The sequence below is a fragment of the Heterodontus francisci genome, chromosome 3 (assembly GCF_036365525.1).
Source record: "Heterodontus francisci isolate sHetFra1 chromosome 3, sHetFra1.hap1, whole genome shotgun sequence".
In the NCBI taxonomy this organism is placed as follows: domain Eukaryota; kingdom Metazoa; phylum Chordata; class Chondrichthyes; order Heterodontiformes; family Heterodontidae; genus Heterodontus; species Heterodontus francisci.
The window spans coordinates 148415453-148442833 of record NC_090373.1 but is presented as its reverse complement, the minus strand read 5'-3'; the positions used below and the strand labels follow the sequence as shown (position 1 = coordinate 148442833).

The 27381-nt window shown below is 41.9% G+C and overlaps 1 protein-coding gene across 1 annotated transcript; it reads left to right on the top strand.

Annotated features, from left to right (window-relative positions):
- tbx18 (T-box transcription factor 18) lies at positions 1 to 26803 on the top strand. Its single transcript, XM_068019053.1, has 8 exons — positions 1 to 223; positions 595 to 772; positions 1468 to 1569; positions 2746 to 2917; positions 5407 to 5574; positions 6113 to 6177; positions 24650 to 24744; positions 26088 to 26803. Exons 1-8 carry the CDS (start codon positions 1 to 3, stop codon positions 26801 to 26803), a joined length of 1719 nt encoding a protein of 572 aa, XP_067875154.1.
- Positions 26804 to 27381: the final 578 nt, after the last annotated feature.

The following is a 27381-nucleotide window of genomic DNA, read 5'->3' as shown; positions in this document are numbered from 1 at the left end:
ATGGCTGAAAAAAGGAGATCGCCGTCTACCATGAGTTTAAAGGCTCATGCCTTTTCCGTGGAAGCACTGATCGGGGCGGAAAAGAAAAGGAAATTGGACGAATGCAGCGAGAATGGTGTTGAGGTGAAAGATATAAGGACAAGCCAGACTGTGAACGTGCCGAGTAAGGACAGGAACTCGGACGATGAAAGAAACTATGGCACTGACTATAGCGAGAGATCGGGTGAGTTTCCACTCTGTAGTGAGCACCCTCAACTGTTGTTTACCTCTTGACTTACTGAAAAAGACGGAATCCACCCGGTTACAGACGGATTGCTGCTGTGGCATACGCTTAGTTTAAATCAAGCAAAAACTGTTTTTTTTTACTTTTCCAATCACCGGTTTCAGATTATAAAATTTGTGACGTTAGTTTCTGGCAAATAAACAAAATATATTTATGTTTTCGTTTCTATGGATTCAGTGCAATTAAAATATCCTTCAATTTAAAAAATCTATGAAGTTTCACTATATCATTTTATTTGGTATCTGAATATATAATCTCACACTATAATCGTGGTACTTTCACGTGTTCCATTTTTTCCCTGATGCTTTCAGTTGTGAACGAGGACGATGCTTTGGAGTGCCCTTCCCCTCCACTGCTCAGTAAGGCCTATGTACCCCCGCCCAAGTGTGGCACCTCTCGGGAGGACATTCACGTCGAACTTCAAGGTGCTGACCTGTGGAAAAGGTTTCACGATATCGGCACTGAGATGATCATAACGAAAGCAGGAAGGTCAGTCTGATAGTGTGTGAGAGTGCGGGTCCAGAAACACCATCCAGTCGAGGTGCACTTGTTTTTTTGAGTTCGCCACAAGTTGGACGTAAATGCTGGCGTTATTTGGCGCTAACTCTTCACATTAATTAGATGCGCCCCATGCTTCCGCATGGCGTGATATTCCGCTAATGTTGCACTGAAGGTTAAAGTTTTTTTCTATACAAGGAACATACATTTCAGATTTGACTGTGATTACAATTCTATGCGTCCACTTGTAAATATTTTAAAAGTGCTTCTCTGTGGGGTCGTATGGACAAACTGCAACTTAGTATCAGAAAAACATATTTTAGAAGCTTTTCTGTTAATATGTCCAAGGAGCTTGATTTATGATTTTAATTATTATCTAACACAGTTTTGTTAGCTATCCTGTATTTTTTTTTAATGGGGAAGCTTACTAAATTTTGAGACTGTTCCAGTTAAGTCGGCTCCTTCTCCCTGACTGTTTATTATGGCGACCGATTGTTTTGTTGGAAAATACTTGATTTACCCTCAGTCATTCTTCGGCAACAGCGTTTTGTGTGGCAGATCGAGCCGGATCTGGCAGTCTTAACAGTTGCCGGGTGCAATGTTTTTTTTTCATATTTTTTGTTCTCAAAGCTGTTTTGTTCATTTTATTTATTGTTTATTTATTTGTATTTTTTTTTCTATGATAGGAGAATGTTTCCGGCTATGCGGGTGAAGATCACGGGTCTGGATCCCCACCAGCAGTATTATATCGCCATGGACATTATCCCAGTGGACAATAAACGTTACAGGTAACCAGCACAGAGCATTGAGAACTGCTTCGAACTGTAATGAAGCGGTGGGCTCTGTTTATTGAAGCTCGTGTGTTTATAAGCATTTGGCGCAAAAGGGAGCAGTCTGTCAAATAAAGTAAGATTCCCGAGCACATAAGGACAACGGGGTTTAAGTATTTACTAATCGAACTGTGTAGAATTGTAGGGATGCAGGGTCAGAGATTCTGTGTTAGAACACAAACAGTGGAACCGATATAAATAGACATCTGAATAGAACAGTTGGAGCTTAGGCTGGGAGAGTTAGGGAGGGCAGAATGGCATTTTATCGTTGTGTTCTTGTGTATTAATCAAAACAAATAAATTGTGGGAAAGGAAGCAGTGCCCGAATTTCCAAAGTTACTGGTTAGCCATCTCACTTCTTGATTCAGGTGGCCGTGTAACGCCCATGATCGCTTCATCTATAGGCACTCAGTCATGTGTAACTGCCGACAGTAATATCTCTCCCGCCAACAATCCGTACCCTCCAATATGAAGAGGTATTTCCCCCCCCCCCCCCCCCCCCCCACCCTCTCAGTGATTTCTCCCAGGAGAAATGCACATCTCTCAAAGTTCATGTTTACAATCCGAGCGTATCTCGCATCGTCCAAATCTTTTATCGGTAATCGTAATCAATAATATGTCCCATCTTTAGTATATAAATCATCTCCCATAGAAACATTTCAGGGTGTATATGTATATCTCACTTCCACAGCTCCTAGCAGAACCCTACGTCGTTGCAGCAGTGTATATATCCTAGCAGTTGAAGCTGATTCTCGCTCATTGTTTACACCTCTCAGCAGTAATGTGTGTCCTCTTACCAATCATCTTGGATATCTTAAGATAAGGAAATTGATTCGCAAAGTTTGATTCATCACAAAATTGGGCACCCAGGCAAGGAGCCTATAAGGTTTTGAAACCTAGTGTGATAAGACATGTATCTTTTCGGGTAATCTGGAAGAATTTGTATTTCTCCAAGGCTGAACTTCTTGAATTAAACAATTTCATGTTGATTCCAATCAGAAAAAAAGGAAATTGTAGAGTCGGAAAAATACTTTAAATAGAAAAGGTGTTTGGAGATCATTGGTTATTTTAAGGAAGAAGTGTTGCCGTTTATGGAGGTGCTCAGCTCGTTCATGTTGTCTCCCCTTGCTGCAGGTATGTGTATCACAGCTCCAAGTGGATGGTGGCTGGAAATGCGGATTCTCCAGTCCCTCCTCGGGTTTACATCCATCCGGACTCTCCGGCCTCGGGAGATACCTGGATGCGACAGGTCATTAGCTTCGACAAGCTCAAACTCACCAACAACGAGCTGGACGACCAGGGTCATGTGAGTGTCAAGTGCCCATTCCCCTCGTCCGTCACTCACCTCTTCCAGTTATGTAACTGCAGTACAGATCTGCTCGTTCCCGTTGCGCGTCAATCACCTCAAAACCACCAGGATTTAATTGTATGGCCATTCTTTTAAAATTGTTGCAGTAATTCTGCAATCAAATTAGTGCAAATATCTCCTTGCATTTTTTTTTATCACCAGTAAACGAGTCTGGCACACGCTGTGTGCTGTGTCCCTGACGCCTCTACTCGGCTGAGTTTGTTTAAAAATACCTCAAACTTTATGAGATGGCCACAGATTAGGTAACATGTTTATTTAAGCAAGGCAGGGGTCATTAAATGGACAACGAGACTTTTTTTTAAAGCGACATCATTATTTGGGATTGACCATTGGGAGTTCTCATTGATATTGAACATCCAAAAATTGAGAAGGAATGTGCGTCAAGGAAAACTTGAAGAATTTAATCTGACATATGGACAATAAAAATAACCGTAACATTATATAAAGGAATATTATCCTGTATATGACGGTTGTTGTAGAATTGATGCTAACCGATATAAATTAACTGTTAACATTATTTAATGGAAATGTGCGATTGGCTTTAAAATTTCCCAAGTTTTTATATTCTTACTCTGACCTTTTAGTCAAACCTTACTAAAATCCAAAGCGGTAGTGACTATAAATTCTGATTTGCATTTTTTGCAAGTCTGTTCCATATTAATGTAGTGCCCCGGTTAGGCGGTGGTCGCGACCCAGCTTTGTGTTCTGAATGGCTGAAGCTGGCAGCCTGGGTAGAGGGCGTTGTTGTGGTACCGTCGATAGCGGGAGGGGGCGGGGGTAAACAGGTAGTAAATATTTAAATATCAAGTAATTGTATTGCTGAATGCTAGTTACTGGACTTCTGATTTTAATGTAAAATTAAAGTTGTTAAAAAAAAACGCTTTATTATTCTGGAATTGTGGCCATCGATGGCAAGGCCAACATTTATTCCTAATCCTTAGTTACTCTGGGAAGGCGGTAGTGAGCCATGTTCTTAAATCACTGCAGTCCTTTGTAGCAGTTTGATATAACTGAGTGGCTTACCAGGCCACTTTAGAGGGAAGTTAAAAGCCAACCCCATGTAAGCCGAACTGGGTAAAGACGGCAGGATTCCCCTCCAAAGGACATCAGTGAACAAGATAAGTGTTTATAACAACTGATGGAACAGCTTTTGAATTTCTAGATTTAAAAAAATCAAATTCCCGACCCACTAAGATGTGGTTTGAATTTACATCCGATGGATTATTCGCCCTGGCTTCAGGATTACTGGTTTGCATCAACATGGGATTTTTTTTTTTAAGGAACACTGTTACATTTAAAATGTTCCAAATGTCGCTATGGACATGTGAGGCCTTTCAGAGCTGGTAGAATTTGCAATTTCTCATGCCAAGCAGAATCCCGGTCCAAATATATCATTCAAGTCGCCCATTCAGTCCATTATCCGTTCTAATTGGAGCAGAAAGCTCTTTGCTGCCCACCCTTAGTGTTTATCAGGATTCAATTGTATTTTTGTTCCATGAGTGTTTCTACAAAAGCGGCCCTTTGCTTTCCTGTCATGTGGGTTTCCTTCACCGCAGAGAGCTACTGTCCAAATATGATTGATAAAATATTTCCGCTTAATCTACCGCTGTTTAGTTGAAGCCGCCTTGGGTGATAGTGTTCCGTCTTGTCCAGTAATAAATATCTTTAACATGTAGCGCTTTGCAACGCAAAGCTGAAGCTGGCCCTGCTTTAGTGCTTCCACTAAGTACTTGGTTGCAGTTTTGTTTATAAGTTTAACAGAACGTTCATCATATATCATGCGTTGAGGATAATTAATTGTTTGAAAAGCGAAAACTGAAATTGTGAGATAAATTGAATAATTTAATTCTTGGCAGAAAACGTTGAGAAGGCACGGCATTTGGACTGGGATTAGAAACACAGCGGTAGCTCCAATTAAAATTCTAATGTTTCATATTATTTAAATGTATTATTGAAAATGAAAAAGGAAGCAATAACTGAATAATACAGGGCAGTGGTTATTTAAAGAGACACACGCACTGCATTACAAAACGATGGAAATTCCAATCTGGATTTATAAACAGTCCATTGCTATTAGCTTGATGTCTCACAATGTGTATGTTACCGGCTTAAAGAACGGCAACAATTAAACTATGACAGGCAGAAATATTCACATTGATTTTTCTACAAAAGGCACTTTGTTCATTTATGGCGTTGAACTTAAAAGCGCTCAAGGAGGTTTGCTGTGTACGCTATATTCAACGAAATCGTGCAGCCGAAACGAGCAATCCCTCGTCCTCAAATTGCGGGACCGGCCAATTTACCACATCTGGGCCATTTGCCCAGGAGATTACGAAACATTCAGCATTGAGAATAAAACAAATGACTCGTATGCGAGATTCGATCTTCAGATAACCACCTTGATTGTTTATTTGTTGCTGGAACAGATTATTTTGCACTCGATGCACAAATACCAACCCCGGGTGCATGTCATTCGCAAGGAGTGCGGAGAGGAGCTGTCTCCGATCAAACCCATCCCGGGAGGAGACGGGGTGAAACACTTCTCCTTCTCCGAGACCGTCTTCACAACAGTGACCGCCTATCAGAACCAACAGGTAGGGCCGGCAATCGCCTGAGCTCCCCCATCTGACAGACAGCAATCGGCAGCATTCTTCAGCATTCAGTCCACAGCCGATCGCTTCGAATGCTCCTTGATTCCCTCTGATCCGTCTTCGCTATATTTCACTTGATTTAACGCACTTCACACACAGTTCAAAAAAAAAACATGAGACCTCTCTTTACAGAGTGCACTGTGTAGGTTTACTTTTACTGTTAAATCGGATATTACATTCTTTTTCATTCTTGCTGATATTGTTTTATTACTTAGATTACGTCTATTGATCCATTTTGCTAGGTTTATTTAACACAACTGTTTCACTGTAAAGTTAGTTGCTTTTTAAGCTTTTTCTTTTTATAAAATTTGGTAACAGAGAGTATCCAAAAATTGGAAAAAATGCTCAATAGGAAAACTGTTAGGAATAGATTAGCTCTCCAGACAAATGCGTGACATGAATCGAGCAGCAGCGTTATATAACAGAATGCAGTCTTAAACCAACAGCCTTAAAACTAATGTCAATTCCAATTCTGTCTCAGATCACCAGACTGAAGATCGACAGAAACCCGTTTGCCAAAGGATTCCGAGATTCAGGACGCAACAGGTAAATGTTGTAATTCCGCATGACCGAGAATTCTTTAAAACCCCAGCGCCGACATTATAAAACTCTCCCCCGCGCCGACACACACAACAAAATTATAGAATTTCAAGCCAATCCCACACGTTCCTAGACTTACTTAAATTGAAATAATTGGAGCGAGCACCACAAACCACCCTCCCGGCGGCAAGGGAAAAGGGACAGATGCAGAGATTAAAGGTGCATTTTTTTCCAGCCTGTACTCCCCGTAAAGTTTGAAAGCAGAAAGGGGCAAACACTGGCCTCTTGGAAAATACAGGAAAAGACAACTTTATCTGCTAAACAAACTCGGCTATTTGATAGCGTAAGAGCGGCAAGTGATAAAATGGGGAAAAAAGTTCAAGGCATCTTGTGTAAATAAAATGGAAAAAAAAGTTCAAGGCATCTTGTGTAAATTATCGCCTTAGCAACATCTCTCCGGGAGGTGACTTTTATCTCGACTAAAACCCAAAATCTCTTATTACTGGGGAAAATGAAGCCTGATTTTTGAGCCTAAGTCTACCCAATAAATATTTTATTATAGCTTCCTGCAAAATGCCTATGATCCCCCTGTAAAGTCACGGTGAAAGCCATTATATCTGAACAAAATGTTGGCAAGCAAACATCAAGCACAACTTTAGGTTCTTCATTACTTGGTTGTCATGAATATTTCACGACTGTGGGTTATTTAGTTGATTTAAATTCTTTTATCATGCCTGGTATTGCCTTTCTCAGAAACCTTGAAAAGACAGATGCTGCGATTGCGCGGCATCACTGCATCAATGAGTGTGTCTGACTGTAATATTGACTGCCTGTTCCAGTGCACCAGTATCTGAATTTGTTTGTCTTGCTGTGTAGGTAGTGTACACATCTACACGCAGGGATGTGTGTGAGTAGCTGCATGCAGCCCATTGCAATCTCGGTGTAAAACTGCTAGGAACAATTCATTAGAAAACGGTGTAGTGTCAGAGGACTGGCGGATAGCTAGACCTAGTGATATTTAAGAAGGAAGTTGGAACATGTAAAGGAATCTATAGACTAGTCAGCTTAACATCGGCAGCAGGAAAAATAGTGGAATCCCTACTAAAGAAGAAAATAGAAAAGCATCTAGAAACCAAAGATATAATAATGAGTAGCCAGCATGGATTTCAAAAGGGAAAGTCTCACTTGACCAGCCTCATTGAATTCTTTGAAGAGGTAACAGGGTGAGTAGGCAATGTAATGCAGTAGATGTAATTATACCTATATTTCTATGTACCACAAAACAGACTAACAAATACAGTTAGAAAATGCAGCGTCAGGGAACAATTAGCAGAATGGATAACTAGCTGGATGAAAGAAATTGGAGAGTTGGGGTAAAGGGTGGCAGAAGATAGAAAGTGGGGCTCCACAAGGATCAGTGCTGGGACCACTGCTGTTGACAATTTATATCAATGATTTAGATTTTGGAATCAGAGACACAATTTATAAATTTGTGGACCACACCAAATTTGGAAAGATAGTCAACACTGAGGAGGACTTCAATAAATTACAAGAAGACATTAATAAGCATGCAGAATGGGTACATAATTGGAAAATAAATTTCAAAGTGGTTAAATGTAAGGTATTATATTTTGGTAAGAAAAGTTAGGAGGGCACAAATTACTTGTAGAATAAGAATCTAAATGGGGTAGGGGAGCAAAAAATTCTGGGAGTACTAATACACAAATCACTAGAAGTTGTGCAGGTCAAGAAGGTCATTACAAAGACAAATCAAACACGAGGGGTTATTTCTCGTGTGATAGAATTGAAAAGTAGAGAAGTTATGTTGAATTTGTATTGAACCTTGGTTAGACCACACTTGGAGTATTGTGTGTAGTTCTGGTTGCCATATTATAAAAAAAGTTATGGAGGCACTGGAGAAAGGGCAAAAAAGATTTGCAAGGATAATACTAGAACTGTGAGGTTATAACTATCAGTAACGAATTAACAGGCTTAGTAAAAATTTCTCTTTAAAAGAAAAGGCTGAGGAGTAATGGAATAGATGTCTTTAAAATTATGAAAGATAATGGCAGAGTAGAAATTGAGAACATGCTTCCATTTGTAGGGAAGAGCAAAACTTGAGGCCATTAATATAAAATAATCACCAAGAAATCAAATAGGGAGTCCAGAAGAAACATCTTTACCCAGAGAGTGGTGCGAATGTCAAATTCGCTACTAAAGGGAGTAGTTGAGATGACTAGTATGGATGCATTTAAGGGGAAGCTAGATAAGGATATCGAGCTGATAGAGTTGTCGACTCATAGGAATTTATGGTGTGGGCAATGTGGGCGTTGCTGGTAAGGCCAGCATTTATTGCCCATCTCGAATTGCCGTTGAAGGTGTGGTGAGCTGTCCTCTTGAACATAACTGCACTGGCTTGCTGGGCCATATCAGATGACAGTTAAGAGTGAACACAAGTGGATCTGAAGTCAAATATAGTAACAATGGCAGATTTCGTTCTGCAAAGGACATTAGAGAACCAGATGGGTTTTTACATCAATCTGGTAGTTTCACAGTCAGCATTACTGATACTAGCTTTTATTCCAGATTTATTAATTCATTGCATTTAAATTTTCCAGCTGTTGTGGTGGGTTTGAACTCATGAATCTAGAATCATTAGTCCAGGTCTCTGTGCAGCAAGTGTCAGTTGGGGAACAATTAGGGGACAGTGATCATTATATCATAAGGTTTAGGTTGGCTATGGAAAAGGACAAGGAGCAATCCAGAGTAGGAATAATTAACTGGAGGAAAGCCAACTTCAATGGGGTAAGAATGGATCTGACCCAGATAAATTGGAATCAAAATTTGGCAGGCAAAACAGTAACTGAACAATGGTCTGCCTTTAAAGAAGAGATACTTCATAAGAACATAAGAAATAGGAGCAGGGTAGGCCATTCGGCCCCTCAAGCCTGCCCCACCATTCAATAAGATCATGTCTGATCTGCCCCAGACCTCAACTCCTCTTTCCTGCCAGCTCGTCATAGCCCTCAATTACCCACTATTTCAAAAATCTATTTACCTCCTCTTTAAATACTTTCAGTGATCTAGCCTCCACAACTCTCTGGGGTAGAGAATTCCACACATTCACTACCCTCTGAGAGAAGAAATTCCTTCCCATCTCAGTTTTAAATGAGTGTCCCCTTATTCTGTAACTATGTCCCCTAGTTCGAGATTCTCCCACTAGCGGAAACATCTTCTCAACATCTACCCTGTCAAGCCCCCTCAGAATCTTGTACGTTTCAATAAGATCACCCCTCATTCTTCTAAGCTCTGATGAATAAACCTGTTTAACCGTTCTTGATAAGTCAACCCCTTCATACCAAGAATCAGCCTAGTGAATCTCTTTGGAGCTGCCTCCAATGCCAGAAAATTTGGATTTATTACAGTCTGCCCCCTCCTCCAAGTCATTAATATAGATAGTAAATAATTGAGGCTCTAGGACTGATCCCTGTGGCACTCCATTAGTTACGCCTTTCCAATCTGAAAAAGACCTGACTCTCTGTCTTTTGTGTGTTAACCAATCCTCAATCCATGCTAATACATTACCCCCAGTACTGTGAGCTCCTATTTTGTGCAATAATCTTTTATCTGGCACCTCATCGAATGCCTTCTGGAAATCCAAATACACTACATCTACCAGTTCCCCTTTATCCACTCTGCTTGTTATATCCTCAAAGAACTCAAGCAAATTTGTCAAACATGATTTCCCTTTCACAAAACCATGTTGACTCTATTTGATTGCATTAAGCTTTTCTAAATGTTCAGGCACAGTCAAGGTATATTTCCATGAAGGGGAAAGGTGGGGCAAATAAATCCAGAGCTCCCTGGATGACAAAAGAGATAGAGATTAAAATGAAGAAGAAAAAGTGTTCTTATGATAGATGTCAGGTGGATAATACAATCGAGAACCAGGTTAAATATAGAACGTCCAGAGGGGAAGTGAAAAAGCAAATAAGAGTGGCAAAAGAGACTGGCAGCTAATATAAAAGGGAATCCCAAAGTCTTCTATAGGCATATTAATAGTAAAAGGAGGAGTGGGGCCAATTAAGGAGCAAAAAGGGGATTTACGGATGGAGGCAGGGACATGGCTGAGGTATTAAATAAGTACTTTGCATCTCTCTTAATGGCGCAGGTCATGGTGAAAGAGGAGGTAAGTCAGACACTTGAAGGGTTTAAAATTGACAACAAAGAGATGTTGGATAGGCTAGCTGTACTTACAGTTGATAAGGCACCAAACCGGATGAGATGCATCCAAAGGTACTGAGGGAAGTGAGAGTGGAAATTGCGGAGGCACTGGCCATAATTTTCCAGTCTTCCTTAGATTTGGGGTGGTGCCAGAGAACTGGAGAATTGCAAATGCTACACCCTTGTTCAAAAAAGATAAGCCCAGCCATTACAGGCCAGTCAATTTAATCTTAGTGGTGGGGAAGCTTCTAGAAATGATAATTCGGGACAAAATTAACAGTCACTTGGGCAAATGCAGGTTAATTAGGGAAAGCCAGCATGGATGTATGAAGGGTAAATCATATTTAATTAACTTGCTGGAGTTTTTTGATGAGATAACAGAGAAGTTGACCAGGGTAATGCCATTGATGTGGTGTATATGGACTTCCAGAAAGCATTTGATACAGTGCCACACAACAGACTTGTGAGCAAAGTTATAGCTGATGAAATAAAAGGAACAGTAGCAACATTGATACGAAATTGGCTGAGTGCCAGGAAACAGAGTGTAATGGCCAATGGATGTTTTTCCGGCTGGAGGAAGGTTTGTAGTGGAGTTCCCCAAGGGTCAGTGTTGGGACCCTTGCTATTCCTGATATATTAATGACCTAGACCTTGGTGTACAGGGCACAATTTCAAAATTTGTGCATGATATAAAACTTGGAAATATTGTGAACTATGGGTAGGATAGTGTAGAATTTCAAAAGAACATAAACGGGCAGATAAGTGGCAAATGAAATTTAATGCAGAGAGGTGTGAAATGATTCATTTTGGTAGGAAGAACATGGAGAGACAATGGGCTGAACTTTAATGGCCCCTTGTCGCTGCGGGTTGTGGCGCAGGGGTTGGTAAAATGCTGCGGGGAGAAGCTTGCCTCGACCTGCAATATTGTGAAGGGCCGGTGCATATTACTGGCGGTGGCAGGACCTCGGTGCGGCCCCCCCCTGCCACCTGGCAGCAGGCCCTTCATCAGCATATGTCGATGAATGTTTAAGATATTTAAATAAACTTACCTGCAGGTGGTGGCTGTCCCACTCCGATACTATGGCCGCCGTTTGTGCTCCGCGCACCTTCAGAACTCTGTACAAAGTTCCAGGCGAGAACCTGGTGGGAGGGGGGGAGGAATAAAATTTTCAGGGCAGAAGGGGTGGAGGAGCGGGGTAATCAATTTTTACTGGATGTGGGGATGGTGGGAAGGGGTTGGAGGGCAAAAGATCGAAGGTTGGGTGGAAAGTTCGGGTATTTGAACCAGCAATTGATGGTCATTTCATTGTGTGAAATGACCATTGGGGAGGTGGGGGATGGTGGTGGGGTTGGGGAAGGGCCTCCATCACTTATTTTTATCTGTAATAAAAATCATGTCTCTTATCCCTTTAAAAATTACACTCATCGGTAAGAGCATAAAGCCCTTTAAAAATGGTGCCGGAGCCTGTGCCCTTATGTCATCGGGGGTGGGCGCTCCACCCCCACTATTGAAATGAGCCCCAGTGCGAAATATCGCAGGGGCTCCTTAGCGGCTGCTGAATGCGGGCGCTGTGCAGTAGCAGCGCCCAAATAAAATTCAGCCCAATATAAAATAAAGGGTGCAATTCCAAAGGGGGTTCAGGAGCAGATGGACCTGGGTATATATGTGCAAAAATCATTGAAAGTGGCAGGACAGGTTGAGATAGTAGTTAATAGAACATATAGCATCCTAGGCTTCATTAATCGGGGCATAGAGTACGAAAGCAAGGAAGTTATGTTAAACTTGTATAGAAATTTGGTTTGGCCTCAACTAGAGTATTGTGTCCAGTTTTGGGGGCCACACTTTAGGAAAGATCTGAAGGCATTAGAGAGAGTGCAGAAAAGATTCACGAGAATGGTTCCAGGGATGAGGAACATCAGTTACATGGATATAATGGAGAAGTTGGGACTGTTTTCCTTGGAGAAGAGAAAGTCGAGAGGAGATTTGATAGAGGTGTCCAAAATCATGAGGGGTCTGGACAAAGTAGATCGGGAAAAACTGTTCCTGCTGGTGGAAGCATCGAGTACAAAAGGGCACAGATTTAGGTGATTGACAAAAGAAGCAATAGCAACATGAGGAAAAACATTTTTACGCAGTGAGCAGCTAGAATCTGGAATACACTACCTGAGAGAGTGATGGAGGCAGCTTCAATCGAGACATTCAAAAGGTAATTGAATTGTTATTTCAAAAGGAAGAACGTGCAGGGCTGTGGGGAGAAGGAGGGAGAACGGCACTTGATAAATTCCTCTTTTGGACAGCCAGAGCAGACACGACAGGCCAAATGGCATCCTTCTGTGCTGTAACAATCCTGTGATTCTGTGATTCTGGATTACTAGTTAAGTAACATAAGCACAATGCTACCTTAACCCTGTGCCAGCTGAAAAAGAGCTATCCAGCTGAATCCCACTTTCCACCCCTTGGTCCATAGTCTTATAGGTTACGGCACTTCAAGTGCATATGCAAGTGCTTTTTAAATGCAATGAGGGTTTCTGCCTCTAACACCCTTTCAGGCAGTGAGTTCCAAACCCGCACTACCCTCTGGGTGAAAACAATTTCTCCTCAACTCCCCTCCAATGCTTCTACCAATTAGTTTAAACCTATGCTCTCTGCTAAGGGAAATAGATCCTTCCTATCCACTCTTTCTAGGCCCCTCATAATTTTATACACCTGAACTAAATCTCCCCTCAGGCTCATTTATTCCAAAGTAAACATCCCTAGTCTATCCAATTTTTCTTCATAGTTAAAATTCTCCATTCCTGGCAACATCCTTGTGGATCTCCTCTGCACCTGTTCTAGTACATTCTCAACCTTCCTGTAATGTGACCAGAACTGTACACTGTGCTCTAAGTCTGGTCTAACTAATGTGTTATACACTTCGAGCATAACCTCCCTGTTCTTATCTTCTATGCCTTGACTAATAAAGGAAAGTATCCTGCATACCTTCTAAAACACCTGGTCTACCTGTCCTGCTACCTTCAGGGATCTGTGGACATACACTCCAAGGTCTCTCTGTTCCTCTACACTTCTCAGTAACCTACCATTGTTTGTGTATTTCCTCACCTTGTTAGCCTTCCACAAATGCATTACCTCACACTTCTCCAGATTGAGTTCCATTTGCCACTTTTCTGCCCACTTGACCCGTCCATATTTTATGTTCCAGCAGTCTAAAGCTTTCTTCCTCACTACCAACCATAGAATCATAGAATGGTTACAACACAAGGAGGCCATTCAGCCCATCATGTCTGTGCCAGCTCTCTGGAAGAGCAACTCACCTCATCCCACTCCCCTGCCTTTTCTCTGTAGCCCTGCAAATTTTATCTCTTCCGATAATTATCCAGTTCTCTTTTGAAAGCCTTGATTAAATCTGCCTCCACCACACTCTCAGGCAGTGCATTCCAGATTCTAGCCACTCACTGCGTAAAAATATTTTTTCTCATGTCGCCGTTGCCTCTTTTGCCAATCACCTTAAATCAGTGTCCTCTGGTTCTGGATACTTTGGTCAATGGGAACAGTTTCTCCCTGTCTGTCCAGACCCCTCATGATTTTGAACACCTCTATCAAACCCTGTCTTAATCTTCTCTTCATAAGAGAACAACCCCAGATTTCCCAGTCGATCCACGTAACTTACATTTCTTGTCCCTGGAAATATTCTCGTGAATCTTTTCTGCCCCCTCTCTACTGCCTTCACATCCTTCTGAAAATATTGTGCCCAGAACTGGACACAATACTCCAGCTGAGGCCAAACCAGTGGTTTGTAAAGGTTTATTGCAATATCCTTGTTTTTGTACTTTCTGCCCCTATTTAAAAAGCCCAGGATCCCATATGTTTTATTAACCGCTTTCTCAAGCTGCCCTGCAACTTTGAATGATTTGTGCACATATACCCTCAGGTCCCTCTGCTCCTGTACTCCCTCTAGAATTGTACCTGTTACGACCACATGAGAAAGGGGTCTGGGGTTCCCTCTCCGTCTTCACCTGGTCTTACCATAACATGGTTTTAATTTTAAACACACTGTGTTTTTAACTCCTCCTTAGTGAATCCTTGTTCACTGCTTTCCAATTATAAGGCAAAGAAACCAGCACAAACAGGCTTTCTTACGTTTAAAGAAGAATGATTGAAATTTATTAAACTTAAACTCTAATTCTGTTGACGCCTATGGATACATGACGTACCCGCGCTAGCATGCATACACGATACACATATGCAGATAGAGACAGAAAAGAGCAGAAGAAAAAGAGAGTGGAAAAGTTTGAGGCAATCTCTGAAGATGGTTTTTTTTGTTACTGTTCCTCGAGTCCTTGATTGGAGGTAGGTCTTACTTTTTGTTGGGGCCCAGTATTCTTCTTAAACCTTGTTTGATGCAGGAGACTTTTCCCTCTTGGGATTCATGTGTCTTTAGTGGATTTGGAGTTCCGTGAGAAAGAGAGGGAGAGCCAGACCCGAGAGGTCTTCTTCAATCCAGGAGCATACTGCAGTCACTCTGTTCAAAACTCTTTGCACAATTCAGAAAAAACAGGTTACCAAGCAGGTTAGTCATGTGACCAGCTGGTCTGACCATGTCTGTTCGTGGATTCTGCCATCCCAGCAGTCATCCTGAAATTTGAGCTCCCTTACCTTCAATGTCTGGTGCTCAAAGTCCATTGTAGGTTAAATTGGATAAGGGAAGTCACCCCTTTGTTTCCACAAGCATTATCTGTTAATATGCAAATGTCTTTCCAGTCAGGGGCCTGGTGATTGCTTTTTTAAACAAGTCCTCTCTTCACTTCAGCAACAGTTTTCAAATCAATGTTCATATGACAAAATTAATGTGCCTCATTCTTGGCAGGTGGGGGGGGGGGGGGGGGGGGGGGATCTGCATGACAGTACCCTTTAATTTATATTACCTCTCCCATTCTTCCTACCAAATGAATCACTTCACAATTCTCTGCATTAAATTTCATCTGCCACTTTTCTGCCCGTTCCACCAGCCTGTCTATGTCCTCTTGAAGTTTATCACTGTCATAGAGTCATAGAATCGTACAGCATAGAAACAGGCCCTTCAGCCCACCGCGTCCATGCCGACCATAATGCCTATCTATACTAATCCCACCTGCCTGCATTAATTCCATATCCCTCTTTGCCTTGCTCATTCAAGTACCTGTCCAGATGCCTCTTAAATGTCACTACTATTCCTGCCTCCACCACCTCCTCAGGCAGCTCATTCCAAATACCCACTATTCTTTGTGTGAAAAATTTACCCCTTTGATCCCCTTTAAACCTCCTCCCTCTCACCTTAAATCTATGCCCTCGAGTTTTAGTCACCCCTACCATGGGAAACAGACTCTGGCTATCTACCCTATCTATGCCTCTCATAATTTTATATACCTCTATCATGTCACCTCTCAGCCTCCTTCGCTACAGGGAAAACAGACTCAGCCTGTCCAATCTCTCTTTATAACTCAAGCCCTCCAAACCAGGCAACATCCTTGTGAATCTTTTCTGCACCTTCTCTATCTTAATCACATCTTTCCTGTAGTGCGGTGACCAGAACTGCACACAGTACTCCAAATGCGGCCCAACCAATATTATGTACAACTGTAACATGACGTCCCAACTCTTGTACTCAATGCCTCGGCTGATGAAGGCAAGCATGCCATATGCCTTCTTCACCAGCCTGTCTACCTGTGTTGCCACTTTCAGGGAACTATGTATTTGCACCCCAAGGTCTCTCTGCTCAACAACACTCCCCAGGGCCCTGCCATTCATTGTATATGTCCTGCCCTGGTTTAACTTCCCAAAATGCATAACTTCACACTTGTCTGCGTTAAATTCCATTTGCCAATCTCTTGCCCACTTTTCCAGTTGATCTATATCCTGTTGTTACCTTAGACAACCTTCTTCACTGTCCACTATACCACCAATTTTGGTGTCATCTGCAAACTTACTAATCATGCCCCCTACATTCACATCCAAGTCATTAATATATATGACAAACAACAGAGGGCCCAGTCCAGTATCCTCCTCACAATACTTCCAAGTTTTGTGTCATCTGCAAATTTTGAAATTGTGCCCTGTACACCCAAGTCTAGGTCATTAATATATATCAAGAAAAGTAGGGGTCTTAACCCCGACCCCTGGGGCACCCCATATGTTCCTTCCTCCAGTCTGAAAAACTGTTCACAACTACCCTTTATCTTCTGCCACTCAGCCAATCTTGTATCCTTACTGCTACTGCCCTGTTTATTCCATGGGCTCTAATTTTGCTGACAAGCCTGTTATGTGGCACTTTTTCAAATGCCTTTTGAAAGTCCATGTGCACTACATCAACCGCATTACCCTAATCAACCCTCTCTGTTATTTCATCAAATAACTCAAGAAAGTTATGTAAACACATTTTGCCCTTGTCAAATCCATGCTGAATTTCTTTACTTAGTCCACATTTGTCCAAATGATTATTAATTTTGTCCCAAGTTATCATTTCTAAAAGCTTTCTTATCACATGACCAAATTTTAATCAGATGCAAACTTCTTAATCACACCTCTTACATTTAAGTCCAAATTATTGATGCCTACCAAGAAAAGCAAGGGACCTAATACTGACCCTTGTGTAACCCCACTGGAAACAGCCTTACAGTCACAAAAACATCCATTGACCATTACCTTTTGCTTCCTGTCATTGAACCAATTTTGTTTCTAACATGCCATTTTCCCTTGGATCCCACAGCTTTTACTTTTCTGACCAGTCTGCCATGTGCAACCTTGTCAAAAACCTTGCTAAAATCCATGTAGACAACATCAAATGCACTACTCTCATCTATCCTCCTTGTTACCTTCTCAAAAAATTCCATCATGTTAGTCAGACATGAGCTTCTCTTAACAAATCCATGCTAATTGCCATTGATTAATCCATGTTTTTCTAAATGATGATTTATACTGTCCCTCAGAATTCTTTCCAATAATTTGCCCACTGAGTTTAGGCTGACCGGCTTATAATTGTTTAGTCTATCCCTTTTTCCCTTTTTAAACAATGGTACAATGTTAGCAGTCCTCCAATCCTCTGGCACTATGCCTAAAGCCAGAGAGGATTGGAAAATGATGGTCCAAACCTCTGCTATTTCCTTCTTGGCTTTTCTTAATTGCCTGGCATACATTTCATTTGAGCCTGGGTACTTATCTACTTTACAAGATGCTAAATTCCTTAATATTTGCTCTCTCAATATGGTTATCTAAATTACAACAACTTTTATCTGCACAGCACCTTTAATGTAATAAAATATCCCAGGGTGCTTCACAGGAGTATTTTTAAACAAAATATGACACCGCGCCACATGTGGCGATATTAGGTCAGATAACCAAAAGCTTGGTCAAAGAGGATTTAAGGAGTGTCTTAAAGGAGGAAAGCAAGGTGGAGAGCTGGATTAAATTTTGGCCAATGGCTTCAGTCTTCTCAATATTTAATTGGAGGTTACTTCTGTTGATCCAGTACTGGATGTTGGATAAGTAGTCTGATAATTTAGCAACAGTGGAGGAGTCAAGAGAGGTGGTGGTGAGGTAGGGCTGGGCATCATCGGTGTACGTGTAAAAACTAACTTAAATAAGAAAGTATGGGAGGACTCTCAACATCGACTGGTTGGACTGTTTAGCCTGTTCCTGTGCTATATGTTCTAAGTAATTGCTAAGACCGGTTGCTGGGAAAACCCCTTTCAAGATTCTCTCGGCCACTGGTCATGGAGAGTTTAGGAGGGTTCTGCACATTGTGAACATGGCATATTTGCAATCTATATTGATGACTTGGATGAAGGGACTGAATGTATTGTAGCCAAAATGGCGATCCAAAGATAGGTAGAAAAGCAAGTTGTGAGGAAGACACTAAGTGTCTCCAAAGAGATATAGATAGGTTAAGTGAGTGGGCAAAAATTTTCCAGATGGAGTATAATGTAGTAAAACGTGAGGTTATCGACTTTGATGGGAAGAACGGAAAAGCAGAATATTATTTAATGTAGAGAGACTGCTGAATGCTGCGTTACAGAGGGATCTGGGTGTCCTTGTACATGAATCACAAAAATGTCAGCATGCATGTACAGCTAGTAATTAGAAAAGCAAATGAAATGTTGGCCTTTATTGCAAGGGAGATGGAGTATAAAAGTAGGGAAGGCTTGCTGCAGCTGTACAGGGTATTGGTGAGACCGTACCTAGAGTACTGTGTACAGTTTTGCTCTCCTTACTTAAGGAGGGATATACTTGCATTGGGAACAGTTCAGAAAAGATCCACTAGGCTGGTTCCTGGGATGAAGGGGTTGCCTTATGAGGAAAGGTTGAGCAGGCTGGACCTATACTCATTGGAGTTTAGAAGAATGAGAGTTGATCTTATTGAAACATAAATGATTTTGAGGGGGCTTGGTGGGGTAAATGCTGAGAGGATGTTTCCCCTCATAGGGGAATCTAGAACAAGGGGGTACAGTTTCAAAATAAGGGGTCTCCCATTTAAGACAGAGATTAAGAGGAGTTTCTTCTCTCAGAGGGTGATTAATCTTTGGAATTCTGTTCCTCAGAGAGCAGTAGAGGCAGGGTCATTAAATATATTTAAGGCTGATTGGGACAGATTTTTGATCTACAGGGGAGTCAAGGGTTATGGGGGCAGGAGGGAAAGTGGAATTAAGGCCACTATCAGATCGGCCATGAATAGCGGAGCAGGTTCCCGCAGCCGAATGGCCTACTCCTGCTTTTATTTCTTATGATCTTGCGATCATTAGCATAAGCTAAAAGAACCGGCTATGTTGGTTTGTGCATTCAGGTTGGTTTCAGTAAACAAATCATTTGTACTTTCAGTAAATATTTTTATTCAATAATGCAATGTGGTCATCGTTGGCAAGGCCAACATTTATTGCCCATCCCTAATTGCCCTTGAAATATGCAACATAACAGTTTTATTTTTGTTCACCTTCATATACAGGCAGCCTTATGCTTTGTATTCTTTAAATTAGTGAAATGGTCAGTAAAAGGGAATATTATTTTTCAGTAAAATACCGTAACCCCAATTCTAACTCCTTTTTTCTATTACCAACTGCTGCCTTAAATCCTCTCCCCTTGTCCGCTCTACCTTTAACTCTAACATTTACAATGTGCTCATGGATTTCTTCATCAAGATAAAGACAATTCATTCAACTGCTTCTGCAGCTTTCCCCTCCACCTTGCCCATCCCATCAAGTCAAACCTCTCCCAGTCTCTCTCTTATACCAGTCCAGAACCCCTTATATTTCGAATTTGGCTTCTAATTTCCCCATTCCCTCAGAATGCTCATCTCATCCATGAAACCAACTTTCTATCCCTTTGACTCCATTTCACTAATGTTTTGACCACCCAACTTTACTTCCTTGTCCCCATGTTAGCACTGAAACAGTGCTAAATCTTCTGTGACCATAACTCATGTTACTATGTCTCATTATGCTTTTTAACCTTTCTGCAGCCTTTGACATCTTTAATCTGACAACGTCTCTCCTCCATTGTCCAGTTCAGTGGGATTGCTCTTGTTTGGTTCCACCTTTACCAATCTAATTGTAGCCATTGCATCTCTTTACAATGGGCTGAATTTTATCAGCACGCTGTGCTCTGCAGTGACATGAAGTTGGCGGTCTTCCGACATGGAGGTGCCACCGCCGAGCCCCCGCGGTATTACGCGTAGAGGCTCATTTAAATGGAGGGGGCGGAGCTACCGCCCCTGATGACATAGAGAAGGTGGCCACTGCATCCCCGGCAATGGCATCCGCCGCCACCGCGCAGGCGGCGGCTCCATTTTTAAAGGGCTTCCAGCCCTTCAGGATAAATTTACATTTTTAAAGGTGCCAGTTCAGTGAAAATTTAAAATAAGATTTGCCAACACCTGCAATCCCCTCTCCAATACCCCCAATGCATAAACAGTTAGTTTTTTGGCCTATTCACCCCACAAAATAAATTAGTTATCAGTAACGACCTTTCTCCCCCTAAACCTTATTCCCTTTGACCCTGAACCCCTTCCCACCATCTCCACAGCTAATGAAAAAGGTTTTCCACTGTCTCCCCGCCCTGATAATTTTATTCCTCCTCCCGCTCCACCAGTGTCTCGCCTCGGAACTCCATATGGGCCGCACCAAGGCCTCGCCACCGCCACTAATATCCGGCGGGGCCTTCTTGGCGTTGTGGGCCATGGCGGGCCGCTTCCATTAGCATTTTACGGGCCTCCCCGCCAAGACCCATGGCGTCGAGGGGCTGGTAAAATCCGGCCCAATGGCTTCTTTTCCTATCTCCCAATTGTCGTCTTGAGAGTCCCTCAAGGATTCAATCCTGGTCCCCTCCACTTTCTCGTTTACATACAATCGTTTACTGGCATCCTCCACAAACACCCCTACCTCTCCTCCACCTTGTTTTTATTGTTCACCCCTCAGCTGCCTCTGCACTACCAGATTGCTTGTCCCGCTTTCAGTCTTGTATGAGCTATAATTCCCTTCAGCTAGACATTGGAAAGACCAAATACACTGTCTTTATTCCCTGACACAAACTCCACACTCTTGACACTGGATTCATCCCTTTCCAGGGCCACAATTTCAGGCTGAATCAGACTGTTTGTAACCTCGGCATTTTATTCACAAGCTGAGGTTCTGACCACATTTTTCTCCATCGCAAAAGACCTCCTTCGCCCACCTCTGTAACATCACCTGTCTCCACCCTTAGATTATTCCATCTCCTGCTGAAATGCTCATCCATGTCTTTGTCACCTCTAGACTAATTTACTCCAATGCTCTCCTGCATAGTCATCCTCTCATCCAAAGCTCTACTACCTATATTCAATTCCAAACCAAATACCACTCACCCATCACCCTGGCTATTGCTGACTACAATCCTCTAAATTTAAAATTCTCAACCTTGTACTTAAACTGTCCATGGTCTCTCAGCTCCCTATCCCTGCAATCTTCCCCAGCACTACAAATTCAACCCACTCCCCCAAATTCTTAGCTTCTCTGACTTTGACCTCTTTTGTGTAAGTATGTATTTGGAGACCTGTCTTCTGGCTATGAGAAAGCAATTCTAGACAGCCAGTAAAAATCCGATGGTTCTAGCTATGTATCACACTCTCTGGTTACTGCTTTTGTCCAGCAATACAATACACATGTAGCTTTATCGAGTATGAATTCAAGTCACACATTAATTCTTAGTGGTCAGGAGTCCAGATCTCAGTATTTTTGTAGACTACCACATACTATCTAAATGAAACGATAATGAGTTGGTTTGTAATGTGACATTTTGTAAAGTAATTCAATTGAAACGTATGCAGCAGGTTTTGCTGGATGACGGCATTCCGAGGCCAACCCCATTAGTTAGACTTATTTGTGCATCATTAGGCTGTAAAACTTTTTGTCCACAAAGTTTCTGGAAGTGTGAGCTGTTAGCAGTGCAATGAGAGCTCCAGGGTATCTGATGATCAATGGGACAGTGTAGCTCCTTAACCAATGAGATTAAAAGATTGAGAAATAAAAAAGGAAGGACTGAGAATGAGGGTAAATTAGAGTCAATTCAATGTCAAATCAGATTCAGAAAGTGAAATAAAGAGAGGGGAAGAAAGATTGGATTCAGAGAGAGAAATCAGAAAGGAAAAGAAAGAAAAAAAATCACCTTTGCCTTTTTAAAAATCAATTGGTTGGCATCCTCCCACCTATGAAAGATGGTGGACACGCAGCAAACAATGCATTTAGTTGGGGTGTCTTCTCTTGTTTCACCTTTGCTGATGGCTGTGAAGGCCAATCCTTGAGAGGCAGGTTCTGTCACAAGACCGATTAGAACCTTTTTGAAATCCAGTATTTGACTGAACAGTTTTCTTGTGAAACAATGTGGCTGTTATTCATCAATTATTCATGCTGTGATGTTTAAACCATTCCTCTCACGCTGCAGCAAGGGCTCCTGCTGGATATGAAATTACCGGCATGGAATGGAAAAAATTAAAAATGATTCATTCTCATTTTAGCTTTGGGAAAGAAAAATCCAAGTACTTCTGTTCCACTCTATTATTTAGATAGACAGGCATGGTGTCCCAAAGGCTGAATTACATCTACACATTAGAAGGAAGCATACAACTATTTAATTTCAATGACTTCATTCAAAACTAAGCCTAGTTAGGTGAAATAGTAATATGTTCAAAAACACAGATAAATATTAGGAACATGCAAAAGTGGAATGGAATTACATTTCTGCTTAAAAGATTACTGAGTGACAAACAAAACCTTTCAAGAATAAAAGTTACCTTACCTTTTATAAAAAGTCAGCAAATCAGGAGGTGATGAAAAAAGAATGAAATTCACCAGATAATTGTTGGGTTCTGAGCAAACATCTTTGCTATGACATTCTCTCATAAATGCACTTGTGAATGGTCCACAAACACCTGGAAAGCATATGTCCATGTTTTGAACAATTAGCCCTGTGAGGAGAGCAATTATTTGATTGAAAATAGAAAATAAAGCAAAGCTTCATTGATTAATTCCAGGACTGTCTCTTTGTCTTCTCTTACTGATTCACGCTTATCATTAGAAATTTACAAACATGATTTATTTTCTCAGATAACCTGTGCCTATTTTCAAAAGTTGAAAGCCATTTGGCATACAAAGAGTTAATTAATAATTGTTATCTTCACTCTTCAGTGTCATTGCAGATTAACCTACATCCCACTGAATAAACAGAAATTCAATTTTGCTACCATATCAAGCACTGGGTTTTGTACTAAACACATACAACTTCACTCTATAGAACTGGCACTGCAATCAGATACTCTATTATTGAATGAGTACAAGTAATATTACTGATATTCAGTTATTCAAATTACTATGGCATTTCAAATAATTGAATAATAAAGTTTTCCAAATTTGTATACTGAAATATTTGTCAACATGCATTTTCATTGATATACATAGGGCCTAGATTTTATAGAGGCCTCAAAGTCGGGATCTGTGGCAGGGTGGGCATGAATATTGCCCTGGATGAGGCCTGCCATGGACCTCGACACCGGCAGGGCCCGTCCCGATATTGCCGACGGTGGCGAGGACTCGTGGTGGCCCCTCCAACACTCGGCAACGGGACCGTAATTTATACATTCAAATTAATTAACTTACCCGAGTTAATGGCATTCCCGTCGACTCCTGAAGTGCCGCCGCGATATTCATCCCAACGGGCGGCACTACCATGTCTTCGGATCCCTGTCTGGGGAAATGAGGTGCAACACCTGTGGGAAGGGGGGAGGAGGTAAGTTTCTCAGTGCGGGAGGGAGGGAGCAGGTTCAAACTATTCTGATTGGTGGAGGGGATGGTGGGAAGGGGTAAAATTAAAAGTTTGTGAACCTTGTTGGTGGTGGGGGGGAGGTCAGGTACACATGGTAAGTATTTTTGGGGGGAGAGGGCAAGGAATGAGTATTGTTAATGGGGGCGGGCATGGGAGAGTGGCTGGAAACATGTATGTAAATTCTTAAAATGGGTTTTATTAAACTTCCCCTTTAACATTTAAATTAAATGTAAGGGCTGGAAGCCCTTTAAAATGGCGCCGATGCCTACACAGTGGCACCGGACGCTGTTGCTGGGGAAGACTTGGCCCGCCCCCTCCACGTCATCGGGGTGGGGGGGGATGCAATCCGCATCTGCCATGTAAACATTAGAACATTAGAACATTACAGCGCAGTACAGGCCCTTCGGCCCTCGATGTTGTGCCGACCTGTGAAACCATCTGACCTACACTATTCCATTTTCATCCATATGTCTATCCAATGACCACTTAAATGCCCTTAAAGTTGGCGAGTCTACTACTGTTGCAGGCAGGGCGTTCCACGCCCCTACTACTCTCTGAGTAAAGAAACTACCTCTGACATCTGTCCTATATCTATCACCCCTCAACTTAAAGCTATGTCCCCTCGTGTTTGCCATCACCATCCGAGGAAAAAGACTCTCACTGATTATCTTATATGTCTCTATTAAGTCACCTCTCCTCCTCCTTCTCTCCAATGAAAACAACCTCAAGTCCCTCAGCCTTTCCTCGTAAGACCTTCCCTCCATACCAGGCCACTATAAACAAGCCACCACGTATAATATCGGGGCAGCTCTGTGGAGTAAAACACCTGTGTGCGGGCTGCCAACGTTTATGGTCGTCAGCGGCAACATAAAATTCTGCCCATTGTTAATAAATGGAAAATCAAGTGATTTATGACGTATAATTTTTTTGATGTAGAATGGGTTTAGAGGCTATCGTGGAGTCCTATGCATTCTGGAGACCATCTTTGCGGACCCTCAGCTTTGAAGATATACCTGGGATTCACAAACAAGGTATTACCATAGTTTGTTCTTGCAACCATTCTTTCTGTTAGGACAATGTGCAAAGTGGACAACAATAAAAAACAATATGCAGAAAAAATTATTTCAACAGGTAACACTGGGGTTTATATTAATTACACCAATGTAATCACAAAACTAATAAGAAAAATGTTGTTTGTAGGCAGACTAATATTTTAATAGAGTGAAGCCATTTTAATGAAAGATTGTTTTCCACATATAACATTTTAATTTGTGTAATATTGCTTCTTTTCTGCCTGAGTTACACTGGTGTCCATGTAAGCTCAGCACTGAATTGGTGGTAAAACATCAGAGTTTAACGGTACTTTTAGAATCAGTATTCCTGTTGAGCTTCCTGCCATAGCCTCAAAAACAAGGGTCTGACTGCACAATCAGATCATGCGAGCTACTTTATAATAGCTGGTGCTGTATGAATGAACTTCAGTGCACCTAGTTCTTGTTGAGAGTCCAACACCAGACTGTGCTAACATTTAGACTGTACATGTGTGTGGCTGGGGGAAACAATTCACATATATCCACTCTGATTTTGTCCTAAACTTGGAACACCATTAAACACTGGCAGTCAGTGTTTTGAAAGAAATGTGATTAGCAACAAATTATACTGTGCTGCTCTTAACACTGTACTGAGGCATAGCAGTGTTCTGTGCATGAATATATTGTTTGGTAGTTTTCCTCAATTCCTGAAGGCTCTGACTCTTGCTGAGGTACAGTTCCACAGGCTCTTAAGTGATCATTCTTCATTTTTGAGGCTGAACAGTGAAAGTCAGCATACCATTTGTCTGAGGAGGGTACTTAGCAGCTGTGTTTAGTACTGTCCTCACCTGACTTTCACATACATGCATTTCCAGCAAGGATGCTGGATAGCTATTACTGGAAGGAGTCCTGACTGAGTCTTCACTTCTTGAGCCAGGAGTGCAGGTATCAATTGTAGCACCCTCTGTAGCCACAGATTGGGACACATCTGGAGACTTACCTCATCTGCATGACTCAGTTGAATAACCTCACTGATCTATTGAGGATGCTGTTGTTCCTCTGTACGACTGCTTGTTGGCATTGTGGATTGGCACACCATTGTGTCACACCAGTCTTAAAATAAAAAGAGTCTAAGGAGAACATAGAATCATTAGACATGTAATCCGACCATTTACAGGGAACAACTGAATATGGAAAAATGTTTGTAACTTTCATTTGGATGTTGTTGAGTCAGCCAATGTTATGCACAAAAATGTTGTCATGTTCAATGACAGATATAGTAAAGTGAACAAAAGACATTTACTGCAACAAACCTTGCCAAGAGACTGTGTTTTTCTTAATAGGTGGTACATTATCCTCGTCTTCCCATCAAAGTCCAGGGAATGGCGCCCCAACACATCTTCTGCCTGGCTCTTCCTGCTCCTCTCCAGCTTTCCACCTGGCACCAAATAGTAGTCAGCTCTGCAACCTGAGCCCAGCAGACTTCACAACCTGCAACCGTACAGGCCTGACCTTTAACAGATACAGCAGCAGTCTTGCTGAAACCTACAACCGGCTGACCAGCCCAGGCAGTGAAACCTTTGCATCCCAGAGGACCCCCTCCTACATTGGAGTAGCTAACACAGCAAGTGTGAACATGTCAATATCCAGCAATGAAGGAGAGGCATTCAATTGCCATCAGACTGGATTGCCTGTGCCAATCTCTGGGATATCATCTCCTCAGCTCCAGTACATCATGCCTTCACCTTCAAATAATGCCTTCGCTGCCAATCAGACCCACCAGGGCTCCTACAGTACTTTCAGATTGCACAGCCCATATGGTTTATATGGATATAATTTCTCCACTTCCCCCAGACTGGCAGCCAGTCCTGAGAAAATAATTTCTTCCCAAGGAGGTTTCCTGGGTTCATCTCCTAGCGGTACCATGACCGATCGACAGATCTTGCCCACAGTGGAGGGTGTGCCTTTGCTCAATAGCAGCCAGCAAAGCATGTTTGACACACGGCCATTAGGGAGCTTAACAGCTGCACCACCCCAGATCCCAGCACATTTAGTTTGACAAAATAGCTGAGCTTGAGTGAGAATGCGTGCTCTTACATTATGAAATATTGGTGGAGATTCTTCTATTTATCAATATGTTCACCGTTATCAAATATGCTATTCAGTTGTGGCACTGGTAGGACATCGATTGAATGTGCTGGAGATTGGAACATATTTGGACATTCCATCCAGTTGCAGAGTAGGAGGATTCCTTGGAATGCAATGTTTATTCCTACAGCAGGTATGGTATGTCAGGTGATGTGAGGCTGCAGCTATAGTCCCAAAAGAGCTTCAAAGGACACAATAATTCAGGCAAGAAGTGCAGAAGAAGGCCAAATGTTTCACAACCATTATCAGTGACTATGTATCTTGTATATTGATGCAATATTCTGGATTGACAGATGAATTCACTAACTATAGCAGATAGCGAATGGACTTTTACAATGTGAAGTCAATCAAGACATTTGGTTACAAATGCCTGCCTTACAATAATAACTCTGTTTCAACAATTAACCTCACACAAATCCCTGAAAGTAATCCTTTGGTCCATCTGGTGACTTATCCTTCCCTGCCACTAGCTTCCTCTTTTACTCTCCT

Excerpts from the sequence above, each read along its gene's own strand:
- tbx18 (XM_068019053.1), top strand. The coding sequence starts at position 1 with ATGGCTGAAAAAAGGAGATCGCCGTCTACCATGAGTTTAAAGGCTCAT. Across the intron at positions 224-594 it reads TGACTATAGCGAGAGATCGG|TTGTGAACGAGGACGATGCT; the intron begins GTGAGTTTCCAC and ends TGATGCTTTCAG. Across the intron at positions 24,745-26,087 it reads ACCTGGGATTCACAAACAAG|GTGGTACATTATCCTCGTCT; the intron begins GTATTACCATAG and ends TTTTCTTAATAG.